Source organism: Carcharodon carcharias, chromosome 14 (genome assembly GCF_017639515.1).
Source record: "Carcharodon carcharias isolate sCarCar2 chromosome 14, sCarCar2.pri, whole genome shotgun sequence".
Lineage (NCBI taxonomy): Eukaryota > Metazoa > Chordata > Chondrichthyes > Lamniformes > Lamnidae > Carcharodon > Carcharodon carcharias.
The window spans coordinates 48588729-48603952 of NC_054480.1; the positions used below are offsets into that span (position 1 = coordinate 48588729).

General features: G+C 47.6%; 1 protein-coding gene across 6 annotated transcripts in view; it reads right to left on the minus strand.

The window, feature by feature from the left end:
• Positions 1–798: 798 nt before the first annotated feature.
• LOC121286796 (cadherin-like protein 26) overlaps positions 799–15224 on the minus strand; it is a 118740-nt gene continuing 104314 nt past the window's right edge. For 4 of the 6 annotated variants that reach the window (XM_041203840.1, XM_041203839.1, XM_041203838.1 and 1 more), the window contains 2 exons: positions 8369–8425; positions 799–1908 (listed from right to left, as the gene is read on the minus strand). In XM_041203840.1, coding sequence (XP_041059774.1) covers positions 1711–1908; positions 8369–8425 — 255 coding nt within the window. In that variant the 3' untranslated portion in view covers positions 799–1710. The remainder of the gene's footprint in view (positions 1909–8368; positions 8426–15224) is intronic. The other 2 variants (XM_041203843.1, XM_041203841.1) reach the window with 1 other exon arrangement.

Consider the following 15224-nt stretch of genomic DNA (forward strand, 5'->3'; position numbering starts at 1 on the left):
TGTGTGAAACATGTGCTGAAATGCACAGCATTGCCGGGGAGGAGGCAGGAGGAGGGCGGGTGCTGACATAGGCACAGGTGATGGCCTGAGGGAGCACGGAATGAAAGCTCCCTGAAGGCAGAGAGCTGCCTCAGGGAGCTAAAAAAATTAAAACCAATCAATAAAGATTTTAATATCCAGAAGAGAATGTCCACGCATCAGAATCAGTCACCTGAATATATACATGATGTAAATTGTGTCCATATTTTTTTTGAACCTGAAGATAGTATGCCAGTTTCCTGACAAGTTGCCTGCCTTCTCGCGATTGAACTGGAGATGGCAGCTTTCTGGCCGATAGTAATTAAAACTATTAATGTCCACTTTTGAAATGGGATTGAATTTTGCTGGTGGTGCACAGGACCCCCGCTTGATCTGCAGCTCCCCTATTGCCAGGAGGTAAGAGCATAGATACACATGCACTGTTTAAGTTAAATGACCAAATTGGCAAGCTTCAGGCCATCCACCTGCAAAGGCTTGCAATGGTATATGTATCACCTGCAGACGGATCAACTGGATAGTTCTAGGAGCATGTGATTGAATACCAGTCCCATCATCAGTAATGCCCCATCCATCATGTGCACCCCCCTACTGCTCCATTTACCTCAGCAACACACAGCTTGACAAGTGCTATCTAATCATGGAATAACATCCAACAGCAGACATTTTGTTTTGTGTTTTGTTTGGCTTGTGTTTATGATTCCATGATTGGGCAGCACTTGCTGAACAATCTTGAGTGCATTAATAGTTACACAAACACAATTTAAGATAATCAGTTGAGCTCGCGATGCGGCTGCTTTATGTTTGCTGTAAATGACATACATTCATACACACACAGGGAAATGGTCTCTGTAAACAAAAGGAAGATGTTCATACCTTGTGCCTTTTTTGAATTACCTGGAAGAAAGGGAGCCTATAGTTCTCCGTAGCTTTTGCTATGGAGATACCTTGGCCAATCAGACTCGAAGTGCCAACCAATCAGTACACTTTTTCTCCTGTTGTACAAATTGTTGTGATTGTTTGAAATTTAACATTTGCGTTTGTCCTGATGAGTGCAAGACAAAAAGCTTTGGCAACATGTCTCTCTTTTCCGTAATTGTCAACTTATATTCCATTCAAAGGAGTATAGAATTTTCATCATGAGCGGAATTTTTTGGTCCCATCGAGGCAGGGGCAGGACCAGAAAATGCAGCCAGCCATTCAAAAGTCCATTGACTTTGGCGGGACCAGAAAATCTCACCAACAGGAAGGGCCATAAAATTCAGCTGAACGTTACAATCTCCCCTGGGGCATTTAAAAATAAATGTGAACTTCCAGTTAGTAGCTGAAAGGATAACATGATAAGATTTAATATTTTAGCATGCTTACTATAACAGATGTTTACTGCCCCCTTTTTCTGAATCTGATAGCATGTTAGCTAATCAAGAAGTTGAACATGCACAGCTTCCCCCTTTTCATATACTCTAAATTTGAATCAAAGGGTTGGAGTGTGGTGAGATAGCACGCAATGTGTACAAGGCTGTTATTTCTCATTCGCAGGGAACAATTTAATGTAGTTTTGCCTGATGTTTTGAGATTTTGTTTGTAACAACACAGGCTGAAAACAAAAGGTGTGTGATATTTGTTGCTTTTGAATGAATTTTAATTTGGGGAAAATTCAGATGCAATTCATTCTTAATTTTTTTGTTGACAAATCTTGACTAGTGCAATGAAGTTTGGCTCCAAGTTATCCAGGTAGCAGAATCCAGCATTACTTTCAACTATAGTGATGCTGTCAAGAGAAGCTGTTTTATTTTCTTCGCCTTCATACTGATAAACATGGGGCTGATAATGTTCTTGTGTATCTTCCCTGGCGTTGTAAACATTCAGTCTCTGAAAAATAAAGCAAGCAAAACAACACTAATTAGTGTTGAACATTTTAACCATGAAACTTGTGCAATTTATTTTATAATTCCGATGAATACACTTTATGGTAAGCTCTCTTCACATCTTTAAAACAACAATTGTTTGTGCTGGGTGAACATGATTCTAAATACAGGGTAAGAATATAATGAGTTCAGTTAATGACATATTGGTTTCTGCCATCCATAAAGTTAACCCACCAAATCAGTGCATCTGTAAGAAACAAAATATTAACCAATTATCTGATAAAAAACTTTAGGTCTATGATCCAAAGTTATGCAAAAAGCCTGTTTCCTCAATAATGGCAGCCATGAACAGATCCTAACCAAGAGTTGCTTATACAATAGATTTTAAAGGCAGCATATTGGAACTCAAATCATCTCAATGTTCCTGATGTTAGGGACACTAGCCACATATCTTTGCTTTAACATTTCACCATTAGAATGTGCTGCTAATTATTTCACCTCTCTCTCTCTCTGAAGGTTATCATTTGGACAATCCAATTTCTATCAACAGTGCTGCAGCCAGAAGGGAAAAGATAGAGGCATGCACGCATAATTATAGAGGGAGATGCAGTACAATGGGCTCACATGGGAAGACAATGACACATTCGAATTTTCAAGCAATACAATAAAGTGATAAATCCCTCTGTTGGAGGCATTTCTGATTTGATATAGAATCAAAAGTAAATTCAGAAATTCACAAAATGAGAAAGAATGAAGTTGAAGAAAAAATGGCAACCTATATTATGACAGATGTCCTGGGATATTGTTTATACCTAGTCAAAGGGTATATTAATGGGCTGTAACCCCCGATGGAGTGGCAACTGAGTCAGATTGCCACTCCGCTCGAAATTACTTACCTGGAAATCCAGGCGATCCTATCTCACCTGACCTCCCGAACTCAGGCCTGAGGGGGAGGGGAGGCCGGAGTCAAGTTGGGCCTGGGGAGGTTCTGGGGGATGGCAAAGGTGGGAGTTGAGTCGAGTCTGCGGGGTGGAAGGAGGCAGGAATTGGGTCAGGTCTAGTGGGTTGGGGGGGGGCGGGGGGGGGGGGGTGGAGGTTGAGGGAGGTGGGAGTCAAGTCAAGCCATGGGGGAGGTATACAGAAGCGCGAACTCAGATTGGGCCTGGGGGTGGGGAGAGTTGGGTCGGGCCTGGAGGTTAGGTAGGTAGTTAGGGGGGTATTGAAGGGGCGGGAGGGGAGTCAAATGGGTGGTCTGGGGCGTGTGGTCTCTTGGGGGGGTTGGGGTGGGTAGGCCCCATTGGGGATCGGGGAGAGTAGATGGGAGTGTGGTAAAGGCTGATCGAGGGTTTAGGAGGGGTGGTCTCATGGGAATGAGGGAGGCGTAGTCCTGTGGGGACCAGGGGTTGTAGTTGGGAGTGGCAGTGGCGGGGTAGAGGGCAGTCCTGTGGGGGGCCAGGCTGGCTTATCCTGTGGGGGGATTGGGGGTGTAGTCCTGTTGGGGGGTCGGGGGTGTAGTCCCATGGGGATTGGGGGGAGCGGTAGTCGGGGTTGGTAGTCAGTGGAGGGGGGGGTAGGGGCGACTGGTGGGAGTCTTGTGCTGGGTTGGGGTTTGGGGGGTGGCCATGGGGGGTGTTGGGGGGTAGCCCCATGGAGGTGTAGACCCATGGGGATCCAGGGGGGCAGTCAGGGGGTGGTAATGGTGGGGTGGGGGAATCCTGTGGGGGGTCAGATGGGTGGGAGTGGGGTGTGGAGGGAGTACTGATGGGGGGGTTGGATGGTGTAGTCGCATGGTGTGGGGGTCAGGTGGGTGGTACTCCCATGGGGAGTAGTCAGGAGTGGTAATGGGGGAGGGTGGGGGAGTCCTGTTGGGGGATTGGGGACTGGGGAAATCCCATGGAGGGGTAGTCAGGGCAGGGTAGTTAGGGGTGGTGGCAGGCTTCTCATGGGATGTGGGGGGAGTCTCATGGGGGGAGAGGGAAGGGAAGGTCAGTTAGCCAGAAGCTAGAAGCAGCTTTAATTCTAACTTTTTCTGGGTAACTTTTGATGTAACATAGTCAGATCCATCCGAAGTTAACAATTTAAATCATATTTTCAGATGGTTCCCAGTGCAGGGCAATTTCCCAAAGGAAGTTTAAGCTTTCTAGGTAATTGCTGTGCAAACCTTACCTGGGAAATTCTGGGGGCAGAACCCGGCACATCTTTAGGTAACCCCCACAGTTACACTGCCCTGGAGTTCAGAAGTTACAGCCCATTGTTTCATAACAAGGGGCTTATTCGAAGCAAAGTAGGACAGGTGTATTTTTACAGGAAGGTAATTGTGAAACAAACTTAAAATGCATGGGTAGACGCAAGATCTTTAATATATTATAGATTTAAATAAGCAGAGATATTGTGGTGCAGTGAGTATGTCCCTACCTCTGAGCCAGAAGCTCACAGTTTGAGATCCACTCAGGAACTTGATGGCCATGAAAGTTGTGTTCATAATGTGACCAAACAGATTATTTAAGAGTGGGAAAGATTCCTGGTCAGGCATGTGTTGGAAAGGATGTTAGAGCCTCTGCCAACCCTACCCATAACTCCAGGCTACAGCACGCATGTAAACATGTTGCCACAGCAATTCAGACTACTTGGGCTCCAGTTGGCTGGAAGGCCAGTGTGGATCAGATTGGTGCCAACAGCACTGAGTTTGATTCCAGTTCCAGCCGGTGTGGACTTGGGACCTGCCTCATTGTCCTACCCGTGGTAGGGGTCATGGCACTGTAGGTTGAACATGCCTTTGGGCAGAGAACTCAAGGAGAAGAAAATGCAAATAAACTGAGTAGAATAGTTTTAAAAAATGTATATAAAGCACATAATTTGCTTGAAACCATAAATGTGTACTTTGTACATCAATTATATTAAAAATATTTAGAAATCATATAAAATATTTAGCAATGTTTTATTTAAGCATCAAATTCTCTGTTGGTTGGAAGTTGGATATGTGATGGTTGGAAGTATGTACATTGGAGAGTTTAGTTTTGGTGGTACAGTAAAAACAAACAGAGGAGGAAACAACGGCTTAATAAAAGTTATGTTATCAAGTAGCTGATAAGATTGAGTGAAGAGAATGAGTTAAGTAATAAAGGTGGAAAGTTGCAGGATTCAGAGAAACTTGATGCCAATGAGTGGTGAGCATAGATGTGTTGTATGACTGTTGACTGGAGTAAATAAAAACAGAAACTTCAGGCACAACAATAAACAAAGGGCTGAACATGAACAGAAACACCAGCACTGAGACTCATGGGCCCAGATTTTCATCTCCAGGTCTGGTACATAGAGACGGGAGATTTCCCCTGTGGACTCAACCTTTAAAAACGTCTGCTTTTTGGCTGGGGTGGGGGTGCACAGGCTGAAATAGGAGCAACCCAAGAACAAGTGCAGAGATAGGCTGGGCAGGAGGCCTGCCTCTGTGTTCTGGCACTGCGTTTAAATACATTTTAAAAACATAAAAAACAGCCCTTGAACCCTCGCCACCTACCCAAACCTCCATTATGCCCTATGCCCCATCCATGTCAACCTATGCCAACTCATGCCTCTCTACCTACGTGGCCCCTCATAACCACTATGCTAACCCATACCCCCACCCATCCCCTCATACCCCTCATTGCCCCTCATATCCCCTATACCAACATAGAGCTGACTCATGCCAACCAATGCCCCTCACCCACCACCCTTTGCCCTTTCTCCCTCCATGTCAACTTACCTGGCATACTTGGACACTTCCTTGACAATTTGACTGCTGGACAGTTCTTTAACAGCTTCACAGTTCCAATGACTTTGTGTGTAAAAAGTGCATTATCATGTTCGCTTTTAACAATCCCAAAGGGTGCCTTACCTCTCCCAAATGCTGCCATATCTCTCCCAAAGGTGTCCCTGGACCCTAACCAAAGGGGGACCCTGGCTGTCCAAACAAATCTACTAAGTTCAGAGCTCCATCTTACCTGATGTAATCTGAACACACCACATTTCACACCTGGCCTACCAGAATCCCACTTGACTGAAGGCAGCTGGTCATTTAAATGAACAGCTGCCTTCACAAACTATGCATGTGCAACCCCTGGGCCGGCTCCAGTCCTGTCCCTGCGAGGGTGGGAAATGCTTGGTGCATGGATGGGGGTTTGAAATTTTAATTATTTGCAGGATTTTCGCCATGACAGAAAGGCTCTCCATCATAGCAAAAATCCAGGAAGATGTGAGGGATGCAGAAAAGATTTACGAGAATGGTTCCAGGACTAAAGAACTTCAGCTACTGGACATATTGTGGAAGCTGCGAATGTTTTCCTTGGAGGAGAGAAGGACTAGACATGATTTGATAGGCCCGTCCAAAATCATGTGGGGACCGGACAGAGTCGATAGAGAGAAACTGTTCCCATTGGTGGAAGGGTCGATAACCAGAGGAAAACAATTTAAGGTAAATGACAAAATGACAAATGGCTAGATGAGGAAGAAATATTTTATGCAACAAGTGGTTAGGAATGGAATGCACCACCTGAGAGTGTGGTGGTGGCAGGTTCAATCATGGCTTTCAAAAGGGAATTGGATAAGCAACTGAGGAGAAAAAAATGCAGGACTAGGATAAAAGTTCATGGGAGAGGGACCAGATGAGTTGCTATAGCAGAGACCCAGCACAGACTCGATGGACCAAATGGACTCCTTCTGTGCTGTAACTACTGTACAATTCTATGATTAAAAAATCACTTATAAAAGCTTTTAAATTCCACTTTTTAGACTCCTTGCACCCAAAATATGCAGCTTAATTTGAAAAGCCTCCCTTAAGGCCTGTGAAGGAGCACACATGACAGACACCTACTGGTGATTAATTTACCTGGTGGGCAGGAACAGCTTCCAGGATGAAGTTTGTAAAACTAGCACAAAAGATCATTGGAACTTAAGATATGCTGAATGTAAATTGTGCTTAAAATTTTGTAATCTTTTGCACCAATTAAGCCAATTTCAGATAAATTACACTGAGAAAGCCTGCAGTGCAATAGAACTATAGCTCCAGGCCACTGTGTTTAAACTGCATATGATGGCTTCAAACTTTAATCTTAACATAAATAAGATAAAGGGGTGTTTAAAAGGTTCCACACTTTCCTCGGGCCCCATTACACTGATACCTGATTGTTATACACTAATTTTTACATGTTAAGGTTCTTCGATGATTTTAGTATAAGTTTCCAATGGCAAAATTGCCTCAGGAACTGATATCAGTTTTGATGAAATTACAATGTAAGCATAATTCAGGAAATCCCAGCACCATATGAACTTGGAAAATAGTGGCACAGATCTCTATATGGTTGTACCCCGAAGATGCTCTAGGGAATCCCTCGGAGATCCCCACACACTGACTATATGGGGATTGCTCGAGAAGTTTCAGCTCCCTTTGGGCAATTCCCCAGCATCTGGAACACTCTGAAATTCTGAATGGAGGCTTCGGATGGTTCCAACTCACTGAGCAGATTGGTTACCCAGGAAAAGTTAGAAGGGTTAAAACCAGTTCTAACCCAAGGGTAGCTATACTACTAACCTTCCAACTCCCTGTTGGACCCCCCAACTAACTCCACCTCCCCAACACCCAACTACTTCTCCCAACGCCCCCGACTGCCATTCCCCCCACTATTTCCTGACCCCACGACTATCTCCCCACCCCCTGACCATCTGATCAGCCCCCAACCACTCAACTAAAAACCCCCACCCTCAACTACCCCCTGACACCCCTGACTACCACCCATCCCCCAACTATACACCCTACCCCCATAGCCCCATGACTAACTTTCCACCCCCAAGACGATCCCACCCAACCACACAGCTAAACTCCCCTACCCCCAACAACCTCCCATCCACCCAACCAGACTACCCTCTCAACACCCCGCACCCAACTATCTCCCAACACCCCTACCACCTATCCCTGACAACAACCCCACCCCCACACCCCATCCCCCAACAACCCCACAGACCCCATGACTACACTCCACCCCAACTATCCCCAGCCAACTAAGCCCCACCCTGACTACTCTCCTGACGATCCCCTGACCACCCAACCTACCCCACCACCCCACAACTGCCCCCAACACTGTCCCCCCCCCACCAACCCTCCCCACACACTCACTCCCTTATTTTACACACTTCTCACAGTGGCTTCTCAAAGTGGCTTTGGGACATTTAAAGTTACTGGAAAACAGCAGCTAAAAGAGGACTTGGTGGCTTGGCTTTTCCCAATGCTCCTACTCTACAGGGAAGAAATCCAGGAGTAGGTACGCTCCACATTTCCCAAGAAGCCCAGTTCAGAAGTCAAGCGAGAAATATAGAGCTCCAGTAGGAGGTAAGTAAATAGGAGTGAAGTGGCAATCTGATGGTGATTGCCACTCCATGGAAGATTATGCCCATTACCATTTCTTATAAAGTGCCAATATTCCTTCTCTTACCCGATATATGATTTCTCCGACTTTTTTCACACCAGCATCACACTGAGTTAAGTCACCCTGAAAGATACATTTCAAAGTAATTTAATCATAAGATGCTGTATGTCTAGGATTCTCCCTGAACACATTAAAATTCAGATTAAATGAACCATCGCCTACTCCAGATCATCCTTTCTGAGAACCCAAAAACCATGGAACTCCTTGGCTCCCTCAGCCTGGACTCTAGAACTGCTAATTTAGGACATGCAGGCCTTAAAATATTATCATACAGAGCCCATATTTTGGGTGCTGAACAGTCTCCCTAGCCTTCACAATGGCAAGCAGGAAGTAGGTGGCTATTAGGGAAGATGGTGGCATAGTGGTAATATCAACGGACTATTTATCTGGAGGTCCAAGCTAATGCTCTGGGGACAGTGGTTCAAGACCCACCATGGTCACTGGTGAAATTTAAATTCAATTAATATATCTGGACTTGAAAACTAGTCTCAGTTATAGTGACCATGAAACTATCATCAATAGTTATGAAAACCCATCTAGTTCACTAATGTCTTCAGAGGAGCAACTCTACCATCTTTACCCGGTCTGGCTTACATGTGACTCCAGACCCACAGTGATGTTATTGACTCTTTAACACCTTCTGAAATAGTTCAAGAGCTATTAGGGATGGGCAACAAATGCTGGCCTAGCCAGCGGCGCTCACATCCCATGAAAAATAAAGAAAATTAGGGATTGTAAGTGTGACATGCATCACACTGGTGTAGGCACATAAAATTGGTCTTAGATACTTTGTCTATTTAAATGAAGGACCAAATGCCTATTTACAGGCCCCTCTGCAATATTGGGTTGCAGATCTACCTTCTCTATAGGTGGTGCTTAAAAGGAACACTGCAGAGTTCAACCTAGGTGGTAAGTGCTTGGGAGTGAATGTAATGTAAGACTTTATGCTAAAATTAGCGCAAGTGACGAAAAAGAAATTGTTATAATCCCACCTGTGACTAATCAACCATTTTTATTAGATGACACTGGACTCAGCTATCAAGAAGACATGTTCAAAAAGTTGAATACTCGTGTTATATGGAATAAATTATTCGTAATACAATGTGAAAATGTTAGCTTTGTTAAGATTTTTAACATGTTACACCAGAGCAGCTATTGTTTTGTAAAAATTATGGACAGGATTGGTTGGACGGGCTCGGTGGGAGCACATGGTGGCAGTTGCAGAGCCACCTGCTGCTCGCGATTGGCTCGGCACTGTGATTTCACGCAGGCGGGCCAATTAAGGCCCACCCAGCGTGGATCGCGAGTGGTAGGGCTGCTACCTGAGCGGGCAGGGGGAGGAGGGAGAGTCGGGTCCAGCATTCTTTCGCGCATGTGCATGAAAGAGCGCCTCAATCACCCTGAGGCACGGAGCAGCCTCAGGGAGATTGAAGCGCTTTTTAAAGAAATTATTAAAAACGTTAAAAATTTAATGAAACATGTCCCCTCATGTGGCTGTGTCAGATGAGATAGGACATGTTTTCATTTTCAAAATAAAGTTCTTATATAATCAGCATTACCTTTAGGAAACCTCACCTCACTCGTGGAAGAGGTTTCCTAAAAAAACGTAAAAGTCGCTTGGCCTTTTTGCCTGCCTATTATGGGCAGAATTTTATCCTTGGCATGCGGACGGGCACCTGACACGCCCAAGTGTGAAATAAAGCGCATTAACATCGGCCGGGTGCGCTGACATGAACGTGCACTCTCGCAATATTCCGCTAGGCGGGCACAGGATGAAGATAGAGGCACGCCCACAAATAATTAAGTGGCAAGTGAGAGACCAATTGTCTCCAACTTTACCTAGCCAGTGAGATTTTCAGGCCATCGCATGATCAAAACGGGCAGGCCACAATTACAAAACCTCATCCACAGGTGGGATAAGAGGGGTCAGTGGCCTTAACAAAGCAAATAATGAATAGTTTTGGATATTTCTTGCTGCTTGCTTCTGTCAACAGGACAGCTTCATTTCACTTCAGCGCTGTATTGAGAGAATTTGGAGTCTGGGGAGAGTGTCCTCTGCAGTCACCGTCACCAGGAAACGACTGCGAAGAGTGCCTCTGCAGTCACCGTCACCGGGAAGCGACTGCGAAGAGTGCCTCTGCAGTCACCATCACCGGGAAGCGAATGCGAAGAGTGCCTCTGCAGTCACCATCACCGGGAAGCGAATGCGAAGAGTGCCTCTGCAGTCACCGTCACCGGGAAGCGAATGCGAAGAGTGCCTCTGCAGTCACCGTCACCGGGAAGCGAATGCGAAGAGTGCCTCTGCAGTCACCGTCACTGGGAAGCAGTCTGGGAAGAGTATCCTCTGCAGTCACCGTCACCGGGAAGCAGTCTGGGAAGAGTGTCCTCTACAGTACCGTCACCAGGAAGCAGCTTGAGAAGAGTGCCCGCTGAAATCACTGTCATTGAGAAGCAGCCTGGGAGGAGTGTTCCCTGCAGTCACTGTCACCGGGACGCAGTCTGGGATCAGTGTCCTCTACTGTCACTGTCACCGTGAAGCAGTCTGGCTAGTGTGTCCTCTGTAGTCACCGTTGCCGGGAAGCAGTCTGGGAAGAGTGTCCTCTGCAGTCACAATCTCCAAGAAGCAGTCTGGGAAGAGTGCACTCTGCAGCCAATGTCACTGTGAAGTAGTCTGGGAACAGTGTCCTCTGCAGTCACTGATAATGTGAAGCAGTCGGCGTAGAGTGTCCTCTGCAGTCACCGTCACTGGGAAGCAGTCTGGGAAGAGTGTCCTCTGCTGTCACCGTCACAGGGAAGCATGCTGGGAAGAGTACCCTCTGCAGTCACTGTCACTGTGAACCAGTCTGGGAAGAGTGTCCTCTACAGTCCCCGTCGCCAAGAAGTGACCGGGAAGAGTATCCTCTGCATGTACCATTGCCGTGAAGCAGTCTAGGAAGAGTATCCTCTGCACTCACCATCGCCGTGAAGCAGTCTGGGAAGAATGTCCTTGCAATCACTGTCAATGTGAACCAGTCTGGGAAGGGTGTCCTTACAGTCATCGTCGCTGTGATGCAGTCTGAGAAGAGTGTCCGCTGCAGTCAACTTGAAGTAGTCTGGGAAGTGTCCTCTGCAGTCGCTGTGAAGCAGTCTGGGAAGATTGTCCTCAGCAGTCACCATCGCCGGGAACCAGTGTGGGAAGAGTGTCCTCTGCAGCCAATGTCACTGTGAAGCCGTCTGCGAAGAGTATCCTCTGCAGTTACCGTTGCCTGTCGTCCACGTGTCTGTCTTCATGGTCCTATAGAGGACAATGCTACTGACTACAGAATGGCTAGTGAAAGGCTTCTGGCTTTCAGTGGGGTAGACTGCAGATGGTCTTCCAAGATGACCTTGAGCTGCTCAGGCCCAGAAATCCCTGGGCCTGACCCCATGCCTCATTTGCATTACTCATGCAATGCAGTCATTCTATATAAATTTTCTCATTGGGTTGGGAGCAAGCTCAGTCGCCAATTCTTGGTCCCAAGCATCTCCAAGAGGCAGGAGCTGCCTGCAGAGTATGAGCGAACAAGGCAGAGGGCAGCTATGATGGGGTCTGCCCCTGACTTGCGAAAGAGAGAAAGGCAGCACCTCAGAGGACTAGCAGCCTCAGCTCAAAGAAATGGCAAAAACTGCCAGCTGAAAGGTATTGTGCTCAATCTGGAACAATATCCCCAATTTCCAAAATTTTCCAGTGTAAAAATCCATTAATTTCTCTTTGATTTGAATCCAAAAAGTATAACTATTACACGAATTACTGTGCACCAGACCATTCGGGTTTTGTGATTTACAAATTGGAAATCACCTTCTCACCCTCCCCTGCCCATTAACAAGCTCCTCAAAGCGCTTAACACATCATTAATTAGATGTGAGCAGATTCCCGACTCCTACACCCCACCCTCAGGCTTGGCCTAAATAGCCAAGTGGTTATGGTACTGGGCTTGTAACCCCAAGATCAAGAGTTCAAATCTCACAATGGCAAACTATGAAACAATGTAACTTCATCTGAATAGGAACAGATGGAAACATGTTTGTACTCAAAAGAGTTACACCCCACCCTCAGGCTTGGCCTAAATAGCCAAGTGGTTATGGTACTGGGCTTGTAACAAGGTCGCCTCGCAACGCAGCTCTCCCCCGTCAGGAGTAGCGGCTATCGTCAGAGAGCCGCTGCTCAGGAATCCGCCCCTCCGTCCTTTTCAGTGGTTGGCGGAGAGGAGGGCTGTGGCCGCAGGGGTGACCAGAATCGGGGACGTGCTGGGTGGCGGAGGACTGGGCTGGATGCTCCCGCAGGAGTTGGCGCGACGCGCGTCTGTGAGTGTCCAGGTCGCAGCCGATGCCATCCAAGACCTGAGAACGGTCGTGCTCGGACCCGACGTTATTTTGGGTCTTGAGGCGGCCCAGGTGCGCGGTGGTCTTCCGTCTGAGCGTTCCCCTGTTCGGACGGAATTCCACATTGGCCCCAAGCCCCGAACCCTCCCTCGGGTGCTGGTGCCCCGCAATATGAGCCGCCTCGGGGACATGCCCTCTGTGCCTTTTGGCACGGCAAAGAGGAGCTTTTTGTACGGACTGCTGCTGCACACCTTCCATTTTCTCGCCCTTGTCCGTCGACCGGACACGCCCTCGCGTGCCTTGTTGCCGTCCGGCGGCGGAAGCCCCCGATGGGAGGCCCTCTACGGAGGTGTCCTCCCCCTTTCTATCGGAGACCTGGGTTGGAGGGTGTTGCATGCAGCAGTCCCTTATAATAAGAGGATGCATTGGTTCGCGGACTCTCAGGACACGTGCCCTTTTTGCGGTCTTGTGGAGTCCGTGGACCATGTATACATAGGGTGTTGTAGGCTGCACTCCCTTTTTAGTTATTTGAAAAACCTTTTATTGATGTTTTGTTTGCACTTCAGCCCCACGCTCCTGATCTATGGGCACCCGGTGCGGAAGGGGGTCGGGAAGGAGGAGGACCTCCTCGTGAACCTGCTCCTGGGCCTGGCCAAGTTGGCCATTAACAGGTCCAGGCAGCGGGCGATCGACGGGGGAGTCCCGCCCGATTGTTTGTCCCTCTTCCGCGGCTACGTTCGCTGCCGGATGTCCCTGGAGAAGGAGCACGCGGTGTCTGCTGGCACTCTCGAGGCCTTCCGTGCTCGGTGGGCACCGCGGGGACTGGGGTGTTTTGTTGACCCCTTTAATCACATTTTGATTTAAAGTTTGTAAGTTTCCTTTAAAACTTTGTTCTTGGTTTTACAGCTGACCTGAATTAGGGGCTGTGCCTGATTTATCCCAATTTTGTTGATTTGGTTTTCATTTAAAAGATTATCAAGAGTTCAAATCTCACAATGGCAAACTATGAAACAATGTAACTTCATCTGAAACAGATGGAAATGGGTTTGTACTTGAAAGAGTTACAGACAGCAACATTTAGGCTTGGCCTAAATAGCCAAGTGGTTATGGTACTGGGTTTGTAACCCCAAGATCGACAGTTCAAATCTCACAATGGCAAACTATGAAACAATGTAACTTCATCTGAAACAGATGGAAACGGGTTTGTACTCGAAAGAGTTACAAAAGAAAGAGATGCTAAACCACGAGCTTGGCCTAAAAATAGCCAAGTGGTTATGGTACTGGGTTTGTAACCCCAAGCTCAAGAGATCAGGAGTTCAAATCTCACAATGGCAAACTATGAAAAAAATGTAACTTCATCTGAAACAGATGGAAACAGGTTTACTCAAAAGAGTATCAAGAGTTCATCTTCTTAACAATCTCGTGGAGGTAATTGTGGATTCAGTTGATTTCCTGATACTGAGGAGAGAAGGTGTGTGGTGTTGGTGTTGCTGCTCCTCAGTGTTACAACTGTTTCTGCTGCTGCCTTTGGGGTTGTTGCTTCTGCTGTGTGCTGCTTCTGCTGCTGCTCCACCAGTGCTGCTGCTGCTGCCTTGCCCCTGTGGTGCCAAGGGAGAGAGAGGGAGAGAAGAGAACAGTTGCTGCTGTTGCTACAGGACAGGAAGGCCAGGAGGCCAGGACTGAGTTGAAAAACAACATCCTAGGTGGGTGTCTGAACTGTGTATTTTTGTTTAAGGTGGGGGCAATTAAGGACTGTGTTTTGTAGGGGGAGGCAAGAAGACTGCCAGAGGAGTTGGGGAAGGAAGAGAGGGAGGGTGTGTGTGTGTGCTGAAACCATCTTTCTGCCACCCCTCCCCCCAACCCAGCCCTTTTCCCAGTAAGGCCAGCAATAGCTGGTGAAGACATCGGCTACCCCTGCCTGAAGAACATCAGGCCCCCACCCACCGTCCATCCACCATCGAGGATACCCACCTGGACATTTACCTCTTTCCCTCCTGTGCCTCCCTGTCTTTTACTCCTCTCCCTCCTCTCCTCTCCTGCCTAAAAGAGGGGAGGTTGTTTCTACCTCTCTCCCCCACCCCCTTTCCTCAAACAAAATGGCCAATCCTTCCCAGGGTGGTCGTGGCTCTGGCCCTAAGGCCAATTCACCATCGCCTGTGGCCGGGCCCTCGAGGGCTAATGTGGAGGCGGTTTTGTCACCGGTGGCAGGGCCTCAAAAAAAGAAAACCTATGCGGGGGTGGTTGCTTCTGCGGCTCCAGCTGCTCCCGCTGCCCTGTCACCATTCCGCCTCCTCACCAGGGCCCTTGGGGTAAAGAGCTATGCTCACCCTGAAATGACAATAGAGGCCTGCGTAAAGGCTATGGCTGGGGTTGTCGGCCCCTCAGCCATTGTCGCGGCCTCTAAAATGTATGGGAAGGCCATATTCTTCTTGAGGTCCGAGCGGGCGGTGCACCTCGCCCTGCAAAAAGGACTCACTGTGGGCGGGACTTTTCTGGCGGTGGACCCCCTTGAGGCCACCGC